This window comes from Channa argus, chromosome 21 (assembly GCF_033026475.1).
Source record: "Channa argus isolate prfri chromosome 21, Channa argus male v1.0, whole genome shotgun sequence".
Taxonomy (NCBI): domain Eukaryota; kingdom Metazoa; phylum Chordata; class Actinopteri; order Anabantiformes; family Channidae; genus Channa; species Channa argus.
Window position 1 is genome coordinate 3193213 of NC_090217.1, and position 19426 is coordinate 3212638.

Below are 19426 nucleotides of genomic sequence, written 5' to 3' on the forward strand. Positions count from 1 at the left end.
AAATGTGATTGTAGTTCATAAATGCATCAGTGCAGATTATTTATTTATTTCTATTTCACTAGAGGAGCTTTCCTCATGAGGCTCAAGCTTCACTTGAGCTGAGTCAGCGGGTTTAGTCTGTGTGGCCTTCAAGTACCTCCACTAAGCTCAGATTTTACATAACTAATGTGTAATTATGGTATCTTTTCTCTTTTTGCTGTCAGCTTGCATCTTTTTACTGAGCTCGGTCATTTAATACAGTGGCTGTTACCCTTTATATCACTTTATATCCCCCACCACCTACCACCCACTACCAGACTTCCTGTAGATTTAAGAAGCGTTTACACCAGCTCTCCATTGTTTTATCACTTTTTCTACACCATTAGGCTTCTGGTCACACACATGTACAAGGTCCCTCGTTACATAGGGAACAATGATATAGACTGTGGTTGTTTACCGGTGCTTTCTGGTAATGTGCATCTCTTTGTAGTCAATACAGTACTAAATTTCAAACTATATGAGACATTGTTTTGCAATCGCTTACACAATTGTTGCGGGATTTGTGTCATTTTGTCAGAACCCATAAGCCAAATAAGCCAAATAAAGAAATGGACATAAATGCCTCAGTTCCACATCACAATTAAAAACTGTTATCAAAAGCTAACAATCGCTTTTTCACACATGCACCATCTGAATCTCTCTTTCAAAGTGGCAACAACACAGTGTTGTTCTTTATACAAAACACTGCTAGTGTTTTTGTTTTATTGCATATGTTTTTATTCTTCAACTAAATGCCTGGTGAATTAAACAACGTATAAAGGTGCAAGAAATGTTATAAAAATTGAGGGTTTGATGCGTTTGTCTAAGCATTTTTTACAGTGTGTATGCAAAGATTCACTGTAAGACATCTGTCGATACGAAAAGAGGAAAATCTGAGTGTCCCTGACAGTAACATCACAAACAGCGCTCCCACAATCCTTCGCGCTTCCTTTTCCAACCAGCCATGCCAGCAGCGGCGCCCGTGAAAATGGCGGAGGTGGTTACGGAGCAGGTAGCGGACCAGAAACCAATCTGCGACCGTGAGGTGGAAGGGGAGGCGGACGACAAAGAAGAAGCCGACCCGATGGAGGAGACGGCAAAAAAGAAGAAGAAAAAGAAGAAGAAGAACAAGTCTGCGACGACAGGTGAGGCTGTCCTCAACTGGTTCGTGCTAACAGGCTAACAGAGCTAATGTTACGGATCCGAGATGCGCTAAGTCAGCCACCGTTAGTAAGCACCACTACGTAAACCACATTCAAAATAAAAATGGAATAGGCGTTTCAGAAAACAGCGGATTGACCGTATTTGTGTTTTGATTGTAATATAGCTACATAGATTAGATTAAATGCTGATTAAAAGCATGTTCAATGACGGCCTAGTAGAGTAGCGGGGAGGGATGCACAAGTTACGGGGTCCACTCCCCACCAGGTGCGTCCCTGAGCTGGACACTTTGCGCTGGCTGCCCGAGCGCCGCCCCGTGGCTGCCCACTGCTCCCCCCCCGGGGATTACGCTTAATTGTAGAGAAGGAACTTCATTGTAACGTCTATATGCTCAGTGACAGTAAAGGTGGTTGCTGTTGAATAAATGCATTATTTAACACGTTCTTAATTTTTCTTTTAGAAACTTGCAGTACAGTAAACATTTATTTTGAAACACAACGGAAGCGGCGCAACGTGCTTAACGTGTCCGATATTAGTCGAGCTGCGGTTGCAGCTGTGGCGCCTGTCAGGCCACGAAACGCGACGGGCTTTTATCTAAACCGCATCTAGAAACCGTGACATTTCAGTACCTAAAGAAATTGTCACCCCCCCCCCCCCCCCCCTTTTTTTTTTTTTTTAAAGCCTAGACGGGAACGTTATGGAATCACTCCGTGGAATTAGTGGTTGTTCTCGCAGGCTGCGCCGAAGCTCAGCTAAGTTTCCTGTTTCTTAATCGCCCCTTTTCTAGAGTTGTTGTATTAGGGGAAGAAAACCAAAATAATCATTTGTACAATAAAGCAGTCAGAAAAAAACATGAAGCCATTGTCGCTTCTACCACCTCGAACTAAACTCAGTCAAACGTTTGCAGGTTATAGAACGTGAAATGAGAACATTTAAAACATTGGTTAATCATAACTTGTCCCAGTTGTTGAATGAATTCATATGTCTTCAATTACCTTTATTTTTTTATGACACTGTTGAAACGTTACATATCTAAAGGCCTATTTAAAGGAACGATATTAGAAAAACTAAAAGTGATCAGTGTGTAGGGATGAGAAAATAGTAGTTTTGTCTCAAGTTATAAAAAACTGACATTACAAAGTTGAAAAAAGAAAGACGTGTATGACTTGGGTTGCAACAAGTGTCAGTAGTGACTAATTATGAAAGTTGTATAACAAAACTAAGGGTAGTCAACATTCTGAAGTTTACCTCATTACCGCTTTTATCCAAGGCAATTTACCGTGTTGCTTCACATGACAGCAGCTGCATTACAAGGCGTTTATCTGACCCACTGAGAGTAACAAATGTTTTTTTCAATGGCTGCTGCAGGCACTGAGGCAGAGGTGAATGGAGTGACTGAAGTAACCAAACAACTGGAGAAGCAGGTGATAGAAGACAAAGAGAAGGAGGATGGCGAGGAAGGTAAATGTCAAACACTTGATGATAACTCTCATATCATCACTGTCATGGATCCATCACATGTAACCTGAATGTCTTTACTTACACAGATGTAGACGATGGGGAAAACTCGGCAGAGAAAAAGAAAAAGAAGAAAAAGAAGAAGAAGGGACGTAAGTTGACAATATCAGGCTAAATTCGCACTGCATGCAAAAGTCTCGCACTTCTCAGATACATGGGAGACAGCTCCTACTTTCTGAGCTCAACACTGTATTTCTGCTCTTTGCTTCAAAATTGTTGCAAAGAAAGTGTGACAATTCTGCGCCGTTCTAAAAATGCGACTGCATCATACAAATAAACGGTGGAGCTGTGATGGAGCTGGTGATTAATTCATTTCTTCAGATTGCAGGATCATATTTTGTTGTATCCTCCTTAAACGTAACAAAAAAAACCCATAAACACAGTGTGAATGCAGCTTAAAGCTTTATTCCATTTTTCCGGTTTTCTTTGCAGCCAAATGTCAGACTGATCCCCCCTCTGTGCCCATCTGTGAGTTGTACCCAAATGGAGTGTACCCCATTGGACAGGAGTGTGAATACCCCCCATTACAGGATGGGTGAGAATGCTTATAGATAACACTGCCTTCGTTGTCTGAATTTGAATTTCACTGAGTTGTGTTTATTAAGTGCTCAAATATTTGCATTTGTCAATTTTGTTGCGATAACAGTTTTGCACTATGAGCTCTGTGCTGAGAAACTTACTGGTTTTGGTCAGGTGACAACAAAGGAGCAGTGTTGTTGTAAAAATTGTTCCTGCTTGCTGTGCTTACACGATTACGTTCAGCAGTCATCGCTCAGAATCCTCCGACTTAGCATTTCTAATAAAATGTCTTTCTTGCATCGAGGTCTATAATAAAACTTAAGTTGTGATCTGTTCCCAGTCGCAGTGCAGCCTGGCGTATGACCAGCGAGGAGAAGCGGGTGCTGGATAAAGCCAACGAGGAGGTGTGGAACGACTTCAGACAGGCCGCCGAGGCACACAGACAAGTGCGCCAACATGTCCGCAGCTTCCTCAAACCCGGCATGACCATGATTGAAATCTGGTGAGGGTCATTTCATCACATCAGTTGCTATTTACTGTTCTATATGTGGCTGTTTGGGATGAGACCAGAGGTTTTCACGTGATGAGGTGAGAGATGGGTACATGCCAGCAGGTTTGTTATTGTGGTTTGGACCACTGATCAACATAGTCAGCGGTTATACTTTATAGTCCTTATGGTGCAGTTTGCATAAAGAAATGAACTACTTCTCAGTGTCTACATGTTTGTATTCAGTGTGACTTTCACTTCCAAGGGTGTAATTAATGAGTGGATGTCCACTGGGTTTAAACATTAAAAAATATGCTGACAATTTATTCTTTATTTTTCTTGTCTCCTCTTTCAAGCGAGCGGCTGGAGGACTGTTCTCGTAAGCTGATAAAGGAGAACGGACTGAACGCTGGCCTTGCTTTCCCCACTGGCTGCTCTCTGAACCATTGTGCTGCCCACTACACTCCCAACGCTGGAGACACCACTGTCCTGCAGTATGATGACGTCTGCAAGATTGATTTTGGCACACACATCAATGGTGAATTAAGTGCTGCTTTTTTGTTGTCTTTTTTTGCTGATCTGATGCATTTAAGACCCACTTTATATCCACAATAGAGAGTCAGACTGGCTGCCAATTCATCGAACCCTTTAGAAATGAGCAAATAGCATAATATTCCCTTTTTGTCAGTTATGATCAGTGATTTTTAATATGGATTCGATTTGTTACTGCTTTTACTTTTACAGGGCGAATAATTGACTGTGCCTTCACTGTCACATTTAACCCAAAGTATGACAAGCTGTTGGAGGCTGTGAGGGAAGCCACCAATACTGGAATCAAAGTACGGCCTAAACGCGCACAATTGCACCTCAACTTCTTGGATCTGTACTGAGCCAGCAGTGGATGTAACCCTGTTGTTGTTTTGTTTGCAGTGCGCAGGGATTGATGTGCGTTTGTGTGACGTTGGGGAGGCAATTCAAGAGGTGATGGAGTCGTACGAGGTTGAGCTTGATGGCAAAACGTACCAAGGTATGTTACAAAATAAATGGTGGCTCATAGTGTGGACGATTGTTTGTTTCACAAGTTGCTGTTTTGCCTTGTTAATGAGAGTAAGTCGTGAACAGTGGTTAACCCTAAAATGGGATCCTCTCTCCACACTCGTTGAACGGTGCTCAACAGCACTTCTCGTAGTGAATAGTCCGATACAATTTGCTACTGCACTATCATAGCTCGTGTTTGAGTTATGCGTTTTGGGAAAAAATAAATTGGATCACAGTTGTTTTGATCGTTATTTGCAGTCCACAATCTACATTGGAAAAAAAAAAGGTTTATTTATGAAACTTGTTTGTCCCTTTCCAGTGAAACCAATCCGAAACCTTAACGGTCACTCAATTGGTCAGTACAGAATACACGCAGGAAAGACGGTGCCCATCGTTAAAGGAGGAGAGGCAACGAAAATGGAGGTGAGTTAGTCTTTCTGTTAGCTTTAGCGGCATTGTTGACACAAAACTGAATGGTTTTTTTTTTTTGCAAAAAGCCCATAATTTAAATTACGGTGTACAATTGTAAGAAAAGCCAATGGCAACGTCTGCAGCTTTCTGCATAAATTGGTCATGAAATGTTATGTGATCATCAACCAAAGTGGGAACATCTCTCGACGTCACTCCATAGCGTTTCTATTGGGTTGGGGTCTCGGCTCTGACCGGCCTCTCGGTCTCATTTACCTTGGTGTTTTGGGTCATTGTGCTGCATCATCCAGCTTCTTCTGAGCTTCAACTTGCAGAAAGCCAGCCGGACTTGTCCTGTATGTTAGCTTGATAAACTTGGAAATTCAGTTTCTTCTCTACAATGGCATGTGGTCCAGGTCCAGAGGCAGCACAATGGCTCCAAATAATGATGCTCCCCCCATTGTACCTCACTGCTGGTACAATGTTTTTATGTTGGTACGTCGTTGTCATTTTACCATGTGTGGTGCTGTGTGTTCTGCCCAACCAACGCTGCTCAGTTTCATCTGTCCACATGACATTTTTCCAGTAGTGTTGTGAATTGTCAAGGTGGTCTCTTGCAAACATCGGGCATACGGCAATGTAGATTTTGGAGAGCAGTGGTGTTCTCGGTGGCGTTCTGCCATGATACCATGCCTGTTCAATGTTGTGTGTTTGCTTGACTCTCCAACAAAGATGTTACCCTACTGCCAAGATTCCCACAAGTCTCCAGCTGTTACACTAGGGTACTTTTTTTTTTTTTTTCCCCTTGAGCATTTTGCGTTGTGCTTTTGGAGTGATCTTTGCTGCCCACGGTACTAAATTGTCTCCATTTATAGACGGTGTCAGTGACTGGTGTGTGTGTGAGTGTGTGTGTGTGTATAACTTTTTTTTTATGATTACTCTGCAACCCTTTTCAACTACATGCAAATCAGCAACTCTCGATCGTAGTTCTTCTGAGATCTTTTTCATGCATATTTAAATACTCATTAGCTGTCAGACAATGAACAACTAATGGTAAATAGCTTTAAGACCATTCCACTGCTTCATTGTTTTAATTTGCACTTGCTCTTCTTTGTCCCAACACCCCCCCCCCCCCCGGCAGGAGGGAGAAGTTTATGCCATCGAGACATTTGGCAGCACAGGGAAAGGTGTGGTCCACGATGACATGGAGTGTTCTCATTATATGAAAAACTTTGACGTTGGCCATGTCCCAATCAGGTAGGTTTGACTTTAAAATGCACGAATCCATTCTGGTTGCACTGAGCATGGCCTGAAAAGAACTGCATGCATTCCTGGTTATTCTGTCAGCAAAGAGAGTGCAAACATGGGCTTCATAAAAAAGGTTGATTTTTAGCAAAAAGTATTCTAGAGGTTGTGATACAGGAGTCCTGTAAAATGCAACATGATTAGTCCAATTATGTGAACCTGTTCAGGTTTACATGTCCGTTGCGCCTTCTGTGGGCTAAGTTGGTGGAAATCCTAGTAGCACATCTGTCAGAGATAACGGAATCTGCTATGATTTGTCAGCACTCTGTAATAAATTGACTGCTATAAATATTTTAAATGCAGCCTAACGTCCACTGTTGCTTCTTCATTTTTAGACTGCCCAGAGCAAAGCACCTGCTGAACGTCATCAATGAGAACTTTGGCACGCTGGCATTCTGCCGCCGCTGGCTGGACCGCCTGGGCGAGAGCAAGTATCTGATGGCCTTGAAGAACCTGTGTGATCTGGGCATCGTGGACCCTTACCCTCCCCTCTGTGACACCAAGGGTTGCTACACTGCTCAGTTCGAGCACACTATCCTGCTCAGGCCCACCTGCAAGGAGGTGGTGAGTCGCGGCGATGACTACTGACACCCCCCCCCCACTCTTCAACAACACAACCGCCAGAGCCCCCCTAGCCACCACACAGCACCTCCAGACCCTTTTATCAAGTCCTTCTTCAGAGAAACAGCAGAAAAGAGCTTTTTAAACAGGAAGTGGTTGTGTCACAGCAACAGTAAAGGATGCCAAATGCTTCTGTATTCTACCCAAAATGCACAGGTTGCAAAAATGACAGACTGGCTTTCTGGGTTTTCTGTCATGAACCACAGCTAAAGAAATGGTAAACAAACGTGTTTCCTGCGAAGGAAGCATTGTAGTTTCCTTCAGTATCCTCATCTAACCAAATATAAAAAGGTAACTGTTAAACAGTCAAACTGAATTTAGGCCTCAGATGAGTTTAGTGCAACTCCAGTATCCAGTGGTGAGTTTAGGGAAAGCCATTAATACCCCACCTTTATTATTATTTTTGTGTTCCACTCTGAGCCTCCAGTATGTTAGTGCACGAGTTAATCTAAGCACAGATGCTACTGATTGGGTGTCAGAAGTGGCCAATGCATGGCCAGACATTTTTGCAGACAGACAATTCCTAACGTATAAAGCTTGGGATGATGATATAAACTCCATCTTCATACAGACACAGTGCATCTGCAACTGGTTGTTTGGCTTCTGTCACGACTGGGGGGAACGCTGCACTCTAGCCCTCCGATCGTTTCTTTGATATTTGTATAATATCTCTGAAATGGCTGCTGCCACTGTATGTTCCCAAATAAAATGCTTCATTTTGATCTCCCTAAAAATGATTTTGTAAAGGAAAAAAACATGAATAAAATAATTTTGCTCATCATGGGCTCTTTTCTTTTGCCTGTAATCACGGGAGAAATTTAATCTTGCAAAAGATTCGTTTTTAATTAAAGCTAAAAAAGTTTGCTTGTTTTGCTTTAGTGGCTAAATCTAATATACTTTATTGATTTATACTTTGAATCCCACTCATAAATATACTGAAGTAAAGTATATTTGTTTCTAAACTGCATTTCCGGAGTATAATGAAAGGGGGTAAAAAAAAAAAACAGTTAAATGTTCTTGTAAATATACTTCCGGGTCAGTTCGTCACCATGGCAAAGAAAACAATGGAGGGCACACGGAGTTGGGAGCCGTTCATAGAGCTTTATTTTGAGCTTGGCCTCAGATACAAAGCCATTACGTCAGAAAACATAATTGTCACATCAGAGAGAGACACCTGAAAAGCTACTCTCTCCGCAAAATGGACTCCGACCTGGTCAACACGGCGGCCCAACCGCACAACTTCACGGGGACCGATGGACGTATCCTAAATGCGGAGAACATGGGTTAGTAGTTAGCGCGTGCCATTTAGCCGACCAATGAGAAATGCCAGCATCATCTTCAGGTGTCCTGCATTTGAATAAAAACAGCTTTTACGCATTTAAAATCCATGAACGTGACATCTACGCGCCGTCGCTGTGACGTCAACACGACGACTGCCGCTGAACATTGAAGTGGAAAAGTAAGTGGATACATGTATTTCCTAAAATGCCAATGTAGTTATCGTATTATGGCAAAAAGTATTTCTGTAACTTTTAAAATGTGAATACTTCAATGTGTTGTGTATTTCAACAGTGACCAGAAACAAAAAGTTACATTCTTCAAGTAATTTTAACACCATGAACTACAGCCGCTTCTTGGTTTGGTTTACATACTTCAAAACATGGTCACCAATATTTAGCTATTGACGGTGCTAAAAATGCAAGAGACTGGCATTTTTTTGTAGAAAAATGAAAAAATAGTCTCATTTATTGAGGTACTTTTTTCTCGAAAAAATTGAGGTAACAATTTGCATAGTATAATTTTACACACCCACACACACAAACACGCACGCACACACACATCCATGGGGTAGACACCAAAAGGTCAATGTGTTACAACTGACAATGAAAAAAACAATATGAAGTGTGCTTTCAAGTCCCCTCTGATGAGTTAATCAAGAGGACCACGATTGAGAAGATCTTATTTTTTGTACAAGTTTCTCCAGTATGGAGGTAATATCACAATCCGTTTACACTACAGAAATCATGTAAATTCTAAACATTTTACTGAGCACGTGGTAAATAAAACAATTTGTACACATACAGTACACACACCTACTTCCTGGTGAATAGTGAAACGTGTTAGAACTGCTGGTGAAGGTTGAACAATCAGCGGTGGTACATTTAAAACTTTAAAAACAGTCAATAGCCTCTTTTCCAAAACCTCTTTGAGGATTTGTATAAAAATACATTCACAATCTAAATGCTGGTCTGTGTAGGACTACAGGTATGCAGCCTCCACTGCGCTGAATTGATATGAACTATAAAATAGGACGTTGCTTTTCCAAAAAGAAAAGGGCACTTTTCCTAGTAGTATGGGATTAGGTGGGTTCCCACTCTGAACACAATTACATTCAGGAGCACAGAAGTGGCAGCATTCTGCCCAAAAATAAACCTTTGGAAGCTTTTTCGGTTTTAATGAATCAGTCATTTGGAAAATGAGGTGTAGCCAAACACTTTCCCCAAAGCTTTGGCTTGAGAGCGGCCAAATTGTCCTTCAGGGTGAAACACACACTTACTGCTCTGCTTCTGTACAGATCTTTAACCAAGAATACTGAGTCAAAACAAAACTATCTCATCTGTCGAGATTAGTGCATTTCTGGCAGCAAACTGGTTGGATACAGCTGTGTTATTAACATCTACCAAACCCATTTCCTGTCGAGAACACAAGGAGGCCTTTTTAAAATGAGAGAATTGACACTTTACAACCCTACATCCAGTTCTGTGTTGACTATCTAAAGTGACTGAGAAACATTTCATTTGATTTAAACAAACAGCATTTACAATCAACAAGCCACCATACGCAGGCAGGCAGACACATGAATACACCTGCACAAGGTGTATTGTCGAAGACCAATGTATTTATGTAGTCACGCCCAGCTGCAGTTGGTTGGCTGCTACTGAGACATCTTGGCTGATACTCTCTTCATTATAATAAAAAAATACAACTGTACACAAATCACAAACATCACTGTTTAAAAAAAATACCTACATATAAACACCATATACAAGAAGTTCACAAAGCAGAACCAGTTTTGTTTTGTTTGTTTTAAAAAGGAGTCTGTCCGCCCTTTCTTTCCTTATTTAGAAAAATAGACTAAGAAGACTCGTCGGCTCAGGATACAAATGCCCAAAGACAGAGAGCGAGGAGAGAAAGAGCGATAGGTGGAGCTGTGCTGATATCATCTCACTGCGTGGCCAGGTTGAGGCGGACGAGGAGGAATTCAGGGGGTTGTGGTCCTATAGCGGCCGGTCTTTGTCCTGAGTTACTCTGTGTGTGTAAAAGAGGATGTAGGCCTGAGCACGACAGACCTCATCCACTGAACACACATTCAACTTTGAGTCATTACAGTGAACCCAGAAGCCTGCAGGAAAACACAAGAACATATTTAATATGGAGTCAGCAACAACAATCCACAAAGTCACTGAACTGATTTCTGATCAATTATTTAGACAAACTGGGCTTAAATAGGCCAGGTAGCTCATCACTACATATAGTCTTCTTTGGGTCTCAAATACAGAAATATTACTACTTTAGTTAAATCCTGCTGTGGCTCATTACTCGCCTCCTTCTGTGTTGTAGCAGTAGGCAGTGTAGTGGCCAGAGCCGAAGCCCTTTCCGTGATGCATCACCACAGCAGAGAGTTCGTAAAGGAAGTGCTTGGGGCGCGGTGCAGAGCTGGGGCTGCTCGGACTGGAGCAGGGCACTCCTTTGGGTGAGGGCTCCCGACAGCAGTAGGGCTCCATGTTGAGGAGCTGGTCGAAGCTGACGTGGACTCCGATCTTCTCCCGATGGTGCCGCCCAGACCACCTATGGACCAATAACGACATGGTGCAAAGGTCAGCTGGTGAGCTATATGTCAACATCACAACAGTCTTTATTTAATGACACCAGAAGATTTTTTTAAAAATGGCAGTAGATAGGAGCCTCCTCATCCTTTAAGTAACTTTGTGTGTTCCCCTTATTTACAGTGAAGAGTGACCTGCCACATACACTTAACCTTGCAAGTATGTAAAAAGCAGCTTGATTGGGGTAATATCATCTTACCTGAAGCGTTTGAGGTGAAGCCTGAGAACCTGAGGCAGTTTGTGGACCATCAGCTGTTTCTGTGCTTGGGTCAGGGTCACTGGTTTGGAGCAGGTCCGACGTCTGGCAGCTGCACACAACAGGCAAGGTACAAACATCACTCCACTGACTGTGCTGCAACTTTGAGATTAGTGGTAATGAGCACTGCCCAAACTTTACAAGATACTGATGCAGCTTTAGAAAACCTAATAAAATCATGTCAACAATAAGGCTTTTTTCCACCTTATTAAGGCTTTATGGAAAACAGTTTTCTAACTAACATTACTACCAAGTTTACCTGTGTTCTCAGTGTAATCAAAAACATTTAGATTGCAGCTTTTGGTTTTCCCCCCCTAGTATTTCCAGCCTCATTCCCTTTGTATCTAAAGTGATTTTTTTTAAAAAAGGGTACAAAAAAAACAACAACAGTAAAACAGTTATAAACTGATTCAGCAACTGGCAAGAAGCATATTATTTTCCTCATTTTTTCTACAGTGGGTTGTTTTAATTCCCATATAACAATAATGTGCTACACTGACAAGCAACCAAGGATATTTCGGCCCGTAGTTCTCTTTCTCTAAAATCTGGTGCAGAACATGTTTATATTAGCTCACTGCAACAATTGAGACTGAATAAGCACCAGAAAAGATTCACATCAGTACCTGCTCTAATTATGATAAATAAATGCAAGATCTCTGAGGAAAAACTATAAAGATTAAGTGTGTGCACGTTTACATTATAAACTCACAGTTACACTGGTCACAGGCATAGATGTTTCCCTCCAATGCTTCCGTTTCCGTGAACTTGGCAAGCATTTCCGTCAAATGGCACGAAGCCTGTACGGCCAATTCCCTGCTGTTACTGTGATACCGCTCAGGGAACTCCAGAGACAGATCCCAGAAAGGCTCCACAGTGTTGGAGCGATGGTTGCATGCCAGGCACGTCACCTGCATACATGGGAAAATAACGGATGATAGCAGGTGGATACAGTGATATAGAACCATATTTTTTCACCGCAAGCGTCCATTCTGAGCGCTGTTTTCTTATGTGTTTGTACTGTCTTTATTCCTGTCTCTGTCGGTACAGTGATTGCTGTCACTGACAGAGGACAAGTCTGAGTCAGTGTGTAGCTACAGGCCAAGATACCCCAAGACCCCTATAACACAGTCTTCTATTCAGCACAAGCAGGTGTCACAGTGTGTGATCAGCCTCTACAAGTAGACACTAACCTCGTGCCCAAGTTAAGTATCGACTGTGCCTCCCACAGAAATTCCTCTTGCCTATAAGCCAGAATAGCGTGGAAGACATGTGTCACAATAACAGTGAAAGCACATCTACAAAAAAAGTCCTGTCACTTATTCTTGAGAATTGTCAGAGAAACTATTCTACCAAAGCAGGCAGCAGCCTGGTTTCCCAAGAAAATCCACTTTCCTCTTGTTTATGTACTTTAAGTGAAAAATATAAATAACTATTTTGTCAAACCCTTGCAGTAAATACATTCAAAGACAGAACATTATTTTACAACTCAAGGAGCAGAATAAAAGTATCTTATAAAATGGTACCAAGCAGATGTTTGTAAAAGAATATAGGAAAAGCAATAGAACCAGAGCAAGTCATCCTTGAATTACACCCCAAATGTAACTATATCAGTGTTAGAAGCTTAATGTCTGCTTAAGAATTTAAAGTGAGGAGTGAATCCACCAAAGACAATTTAATCTGATTGATGAATTAGTGATAAAGTTTGATCAGAGCTGTGAGCTTTGTGGGCAAATATGAGTGGGTGCATGCAAAACAAATGAGTATGACCAATCTTATGATGACAGCTGAGTTACTCAGTCGGTAGGCGCACGTGTTTGTGCGTCGGTCTCTCTCATACCTGGCTCAGAAGCTGGCCGTGAAAGATGGTGTTGACCACACTGAGCACCTGCTTGATGAGCCGTTTCTGTGTCTGCGGGACTCCAGAAGTGGTTGTGTGCTTGCCGGTACTCTCCAGCTCATGCTGCACCTTGTCCAGCAGCTCACACAGGAACTCCTGAGCATCCTGTTGGGCATAGCCCCTGAAAGCTGGGATCAGCTGCCACACCGAGTGAAGCATGGCAAAAGGCGATACCAGCGCCCACTTGCCGGACCACATAACCTGGAACAAAGTGTGCAGCTCATGGCAGAGAGAGATGTGCTTTGAGCTGGGCTCTTTGGGTTGTATGAGTTCCATGCTGCAGGCACGCGATGCCCCACCGCTGAGCCCTACCCCTGAGCAGGTCTGGAGTCCTTTCCTCTGCAACAGGGGGGGTTGGGATGAGGCTTTCCCTGCCAGTTGACCGTGGACGGCAGATGCCAGTAGCTCCAGTGCCTGGGTCAGGTCCAGGCGCAGAAAGCATTCCCTGAAAACATGCAAGTGGCTAAGTACCTGCAAGATGGAGTTCATATAACAGGTGTTGCCTAAATTCCTTAGACCTGTCACTCCAGGAGTGACCGTGGGACGCCGTTTTAAGGGTGAGCCACCCTGTTTAGTGCTCTGCTTGCGGTGGGCAGGGATTTGGGCGGTGCGGTTGGTTGCTGAGCGCTTTTTGGGTTGAGATTTGGAGGCAGATGAACGGCTTCGCGACTTGGGGGTCGGTTGTACTTTTTTCATCAGTGCAGCCTTCTTGAGGGTAGCAGTGGCAGGGCTTCGAGTCCTTGGCCTGCGGATGAGAGTTGGGGGCAAAAGCGTTTTTCTCTTTCTACGTGCACTTTGTGACGGTGCTGTGACAGCTGCATCAGCAACTCTCTGGCTCTTCCGCCGTAAGCGGCGACTCTTCCTGAGAGGTGCATTCTCCAGCTCCTCCTGTAGCTGTCTCTTTAGCGCCCGTCTCCTCTCCCTTGCCTCCCTTTTCTGCTCCTCCTCCTCCTCCCTCCTCCTCTCCTCTTCCACCCTCTTCTTTCCGCATTTAGTGAGCGCAAACCAGAAGCGGAAGACACGTCCCATTAGTGCCCTGCGGCGGTGCCAAAGAGCAGTAAACATCCTGTCCTCATCCCTCAGCTGCAGCTCGCGGGCCCCAGATGGCATGAGGGCATCAAGAGCAGCGCTGGCAGAGCGGAGGGTGCGCCCACTGCGGGTGGTGACCTCATAGCGTTGGCTCTGGATGGCGCTAAGCGTACTGCGAAGCAGCTTGAGGTCTCCTGTGGCATTATCGTTTAGCACATAGTCATCACATAAGTAACAAAAAACATAAAGTTCATTAACCTCCATAGCCAACGGGTGGCGCTGCTGCTGGAAGTGCTGCAGAGCGTGTTCCTCGATGTAGCGTCCGCACGCCACGTGAGCACAGCCAAGGCAGGCCCATATAGATTCTGTGGTGTTACAGTCAACACAGTGCCACTTTTGGGGGTTGAGGATGGAGTGGTCCGGGGCCAGCCGCAGCCGCCCCACATGCTTACACCTGTCCATTACACACACCTGCCGGCCAAGCTGACTGGCTGGCTGTTTTAGTCAATAGCTGACCGTTGGTGTGTCAGTCTGTGTGTGTGTGTGTTTGTCTCGTTTCACACTGGCCTCATATCGCCATGGTGACCATGGCGAGATGAGAAATGGAACCCTCCCAGGGCATGATGGTGTCTAGAGAGAATAGACAATGGATTCTGATAAATTTGTCAAGACAAATAAATTTAATAAGACTACAGGTAGGAAAAAATCACGTGTCATGATTTTAGTAACAAAATACATTAGGTGCATTTGTTACCATATTGACATCCTGTTTTGTAAAACTATTACACTACAGTCACTACATCTAACCTCCATGGACTCTTTTATGACACAATAACCACTCACAGTAAACTTTAGCAAACTGCCAGATGGCAAGCAGGCCTTAACATCTCCCAACAGTTAAATAGGTGAATTACACACTGCCTGTCTGAGTGTTTCCAGGCATGTTCACTGAAAAAAACTGTGTTTAGGTTAACATGGACTTTTAAACTCTGATGTAAAACCATTTTCCAGACATAGTAACAAAAGAAAACTTGATGGACAGCAATTACACTGAACTGAAGCTCCAGGATTTGCCTTCTGTTGAATCCCCAATCTTTGTTGTGTACTATTCTAACTGTGGGTGAGTCATTAAAAACACTGACAAGAAGCTTTATCTTGGTTCAAAGACGGAGGAAGAATTCAACTTAACCCAAACGTCTAACACTCCGTCTCCATTCAACCACCTCTGGCCCCTTCCATCTCTGGGGGGTTGGTGTAGCTCAGATGAGAGAGTGGGGAATCTCGAGTGGGTCGAGCACTGTCAACCCACCCACTGAGGTCAAACAAGTAAGACTGTTCAACAAAAGGTCGCATGAGCTGGCAAAGTGGTGCAGCCTTTATCTGGGTACAGATAAAAACCAAAGAAAGAAAACTAAGCTAGAAACATGGCGCTTAAAGAAGAGGACGTTTAGGTAGCCAAGAAAGAAAGCGATGGAAAATACAAGTACGCGGAATGTTTTTTGGGTTCATTTCAATTCTAGTTGGTACAGTTCGCGTAGGCCGTGTCGTCGTTTCATTTACAATACAAATACAAAAGCAAACATGCGTGACTGGAACCTTACTTTAGAAGTTCCACTGAGGGAGTGGGCGTGTTTCTTTAATGAGCGCCCGTCCGATTGTGCAGCCGCGATATTAAATCTCACCCCCGTCAAGGATCCAAGACCGACGCAGCCTACAAGACAGTTAACCTCAAGTCCTGTGGAGATTACAAAGGTTTAGAGCGTGCAACGCTTTCACGCTGAGCCCCGATAAGCAATAAACACACATTACCGTGGCACTGTGTTCGGCGAGGCTTGATATGTGGAAGTGGATGTCGTTTAAGATAGTCAAGAGTTGCTCAAGAGTTTATAATGTCACCCGAGGTTTTATCAGCGGGTTAGCGCGCTTTGGTTTGTCCTTGCGACTGCATGCTCCGAGTGTCTGAAACCGCACGACCGTATCGTTCTGTTAACTCGGAGAAACAAGCGACCACTTAACAAGTACAGATTACAAGCAAAGACACAGCAAAGGTTTGTCGAAACAGCTCACATTTAAAGTACCTCGGCAAGGCTAATCTTAGCATTAGCTGGCTAACACTATGGTTTAAGTGTAACTGATGGGGTATTTAATTGCGATTACAACATACTAAAATAAAAAAAACAACGTATAAAGCGTAGTACATAAATACCTCAAATGTGTTATAATATATCCAGTTTCTATATAAAGAATCAACCGGTTCCGTAGTTCCATTCCCATTGTATTTATTCCAGGGAATATTAAGACCTAGCTTAGCTCTCCATGCTGTTAACATTAGCCTAGCGTGCTACCGAGCATTAACCTGCCAGGCTAACAGAGATAATCCCAACAAGTTAGCCGGGGGTCGGCTCCCAGCGGCGTCCGACTCTGCTTTAAAACCAGCCTACTTGCTGTGCCAGAACAACACCACGCACACACTCGGCTACACGGCTATAAATGCACGGCAAAAGAAAAAGGCTTACCAAGCCTCTCCTTCACGGCAGCAACTCCTCTGTCTCCGAAGTGTTCGCCATCTTGTCAGTCCCCGTCGCGTGGTGTTGGCTCGAGTGTGTCCTTGCTACGTGACGTTGTTGTTGTTGTTGTTGATGATGATGGTAGTAAAGGTGAAGGATGACGAAGATGTTCAACAATCATCCAGTTTTCAGTTCATGTTGCTTTAACTCCAATAAAATCCTGAGGACAATATTGTACTTTTTGCTCCTCTACATTTACTTGAGCTATAGTTAGTTGGCACACGTACATTATTACACAAAATACAGTCAACTAAATTCCTTTACAAACATATTTGCATGTTTTAGCTACTAACTAAAAATATTTCTAAAAAAGAAGAAATCCAAGTTGATCAAGATGTTTGTTTTTGTTATGTAGTGGCAGGAGCACTGAGCTTTGACCACTACTTGGAAAAGCTGTCCAACAGTGGTACATTATTGTGCCACTAGAGGGAAGGGTCGCACCATTTGTACATCTATTGTTCCAGTGACTTCAATGTTTAGTTTTTTCTTTTGTTGTTGTTGTTCTTTTGCTAAATTATCTAATGATTTGGTTTTTCAAAAGCAAAAGCCCTCACTAAAGTCTGGAGTAGCATTGCATTCAAATAAAGAAACACAAGTAAAACTCAAAGGTTTTATGAACTGAACGTGCTTTAAAGCATAAAAAGTACAAAAATGCTTATTATAGACCTATTATATCATTACATCACTGATGCACTAACCTTTGTGCCTTAAGCAAACCAATAGAAGTTAGCGCTGACCATAAAGCCAATAGTTCGGTCACCAGATCTTCATCGGGGAAAAGGTCTACTTGTTTTTTTAAAGAAATACTTGTGTTATGGCTCTGAGTTACTGCAACAATGGAAACTGTTAAATTATAATCCAGTGGCAAGAAAAAAACGTAAATAATGCTACAAACACGTCTTCTAGAGTCAGACCAAACACGGATGCAGTGGAAAGATGTCAAGAGATCCTTTAACACCAGACATCAGAGGAGAAAGTCTGAGCTGAAGCACTTCTCTGAGGAAGAATTGTCTAAAGTTCCTCAACCCTGCAGCTACAGGAACCTTGTTTGAAATCCAACCAGGCATTACAAGCTTTACTTCCTTTTTTCAGGCAGTTCTCTTAATGTGTAATGTGTTCAATTAAACATAATGGCAAATGATCTGCACTTATAAAGAACTATTCTATCTTATTGTAAAGCACCTGGAGTTATATGTTAGTGTCTTGGACACTTTGACACTCTTTTTTTAATCTCTGCTGTCACTGTGGTGACTTCTCTTCTTTATGTTGGATGTTGTCTTGTTTTGTCTGTGTCTTTGTGTTACTGTACTGCACAGACAGTAAACCTTGAGTCTTAATATATGGACAGAAGGAGCTGTAGAGCGAACCACCAACCCTGTGACTGAAGGACAACCTCTCTACCTTCTGATGTGCAGCCTCCCCGTTGTTTTGATTTTAATCACTTTGCGTTTGTCTGTGACTGTGACTAAAATGGTAACACGATCATGGAACTATAGGTATTTTAAAGTCTTGTGTGCCGGTGTGAGATGCAGGTGTCGAACTTCATGCTGGTTAAAAGGGGCTGGTGGCACAAACTCACTAGATCCTATCAGTGTAAGCTAGTGTTTCTGTAAGAAAATAACACTTTACTGCCTGCTGTGCGGATTTAAGACTAAACTCCAGCCAAAAAATACAATAAACTGAAACATAGTTTAAAATATGCCACACAAGTGCAGATAAAATGAATTGTTGGTATTCCTGCACATTCTGAACCCCTCTAAAGCCGTTTATTATTAGGTAACACTTCTACAAAATATGGGGGAGGGACTAGATTTCCCTTCAGTAAACTGCCTGAAGAAACACTTTTCATCTCAACACAAACACCCTGACGACTGCATGTGAAGAATCCCTCTCATATACTGATTAGTGGAGAACTGATCCACATCCAGCAGTGTGTTTCGGTGTAACTGTGTGTGTGTGTGTGTGTGTGTGTGTGTGTGTGTGTCACCAGACCAGAGCGTTGTGTGAGAGAGAGATTAAGGAGCATTTGTGAGTGACTTAGAGAAAGAGGTATGTGTTGATGTGCCATGCGGTGCCTGTGATTCAGCTCTAATGATTTCGCTCTCTGTGTCCCCCGGGGCCTTTACCACCTTCATGTCCACACACGCCGGCTCCTCACCCTCCCCTCTCTTCTTTTCATCTGCACTCTCTCTGCCGCTCATAAGCACATGCACATGCACACACACAATATCCTGCTACTATTCATGTGAGGACCTTATGTTTATTCACTGCCTTTTCTCAACAATCAAACTTTCTGTGTCTTCAATAACACAATCCACAGCTTTGGGCAGTTTTCCACTCTTATACATCTCTTAGCATCTCCTTTAATCCTTTTGTGTTTCTTTGTGGTTGTTTGCATCTCTCTGAAGACACTTTACATCTCTTTGTAGACATTTCTTCTCCTGACACTGTGCATCTTAAATGACCCATTGGGTGTCTGTTTTGTGTTGTAAGTCTCCTTGTGGTCATTTAACACTCTTTGTGCTCACTTTGCATCTCTTTGGGGTTATTTTATGTCTGAAAACAAGCTGCATTTATTGTAACCAAAATGGTCACTTGTTAAAGCATTAACATAGCTGTATTCATGTAATCACCTTCCTAATGTGCTTATGTTTGTATTCGCCCTGTTATTGTCACTGTGTGTAATTACGTTGAGAGCTTTTTGTTGACACTTTA

General features: G+C 42.9%; 2 protein-coding genes across 4 annotated transcripts; one reads left to right on the forward strand and one right to left on the reverse strand.

Annotated features, from left to right (window-relative positions):
• Positions 1-958: 958 nt before the first annotated feature.
• Positions 959-7854, forward strand: LOC137106690 (methionine aminopeptidase 2-like). The gene is made up of 11 exons (XM_067490357.1): positions 959-1163; positions 2548-2640; positions 2727-2789; positions 3130-3232; positions 3557-3718; positions 4060-4241; positions 4448-4542; positions 4634-4730; positions 5061-5164; positions 6291-6406; positions 6790-7854. The coding sequence occupies exons 1-11, from the start codon at positions 983-985 to the stop codon at positions 7040-7042; spliced, it is 1449 nt and encodes a 482-aa protein (XP_067346458.1). The 5' UTR covers positions 959-982; the 3' UTR covers positions 7043-7854.
• Positions 7166-17079, reverse strand: usp44 (ubiquitin specific peptidase 44). 3 transcript variants are annotated; one of them, XM_067490352.1, is made up of 6 exons: positions 16661-17052; positions 13056-14774; positions 11928-12126; positions 11162-11270; positions 10680-10924; positions 7166-10478 (listed from the first exon to the last, which is right to left on the reverse strand). In XM_067490352.1, the coding sequence occupies exons 2-6, from the start codon at positions 14604-14606 to the stop codon at positions 10354-10356; spliced, it is 2229 nt and encodes a 742-aa protein (XP_067346453.1). In that variant the 5' UTR covers positions 14607-14774; positions 16661-17052; the 3' UTR covers positions 7166-10353. The 3 variants fall into 3 exon arrangements, with proteins under 3 accessions (XP_067346453.1, XP_067346454.1, XP_067346455.1); XM_067490353.1 differs by lacking the exon at positions 16661-17052 and adding an exon at positions 15746-16615; XM_067490354.1 differs by lacking the exons at positions 7166-10478; positions 10680-10924 and adding an exon at positions 11478-11562 and having other exon boundaries at positions 16661-17079.
• Positions 17080-19426: the final 2347 nt, after the last annotated feature.

Excerpts from the sequence above, each read along its gene's own strand:
- usp44 (XM_067490352.1), bottom strand. The coding sequence starts at position 14,606 with ATGGACAGGTGTAAGCATGTGGGGCGGCTGCGGCTGGCCCCGGACCAC. Across the intron at positions 12,127-13,055 it reads ACGGCCAGCTTCTGAGCCAG|GTGACGTGCCTGGCATGCAA; the intron begins GTATGAGAGAGA and ends CCATGTATGCAG. Across the intron at positions 10,479-10,679 it reads CTGCTACAACACAGAAGGAG|GCTTCTGGGTTCACTGTAAT; the intron begins GCGAGTAATGAG and ends GTTTTCCTGCAG.
- LOC137106690 (XM_067490357.1), top strand. The coding sequence starts at position 983 with ATGCCAGCAGCGGCGCCCGTGAAAATGGCGGAGGTGGTTACGGAGCAG. Across the intron at positions 2,790-3,129 it reads GAAAAAGAAGAAGAAGGGAC|CCAAATGTCAGACTGATCCC; the intron begins GTAAGTTGACAA and ends TTTTCTTTGCAG. Across the intron at positions 4,242-4,447 it reads TTTTGGCACACACATCAATG|GGCGAATAATTGACTGTGCC; the intron begins GTGAATTAAGTG and ends TTACTTTTACAG.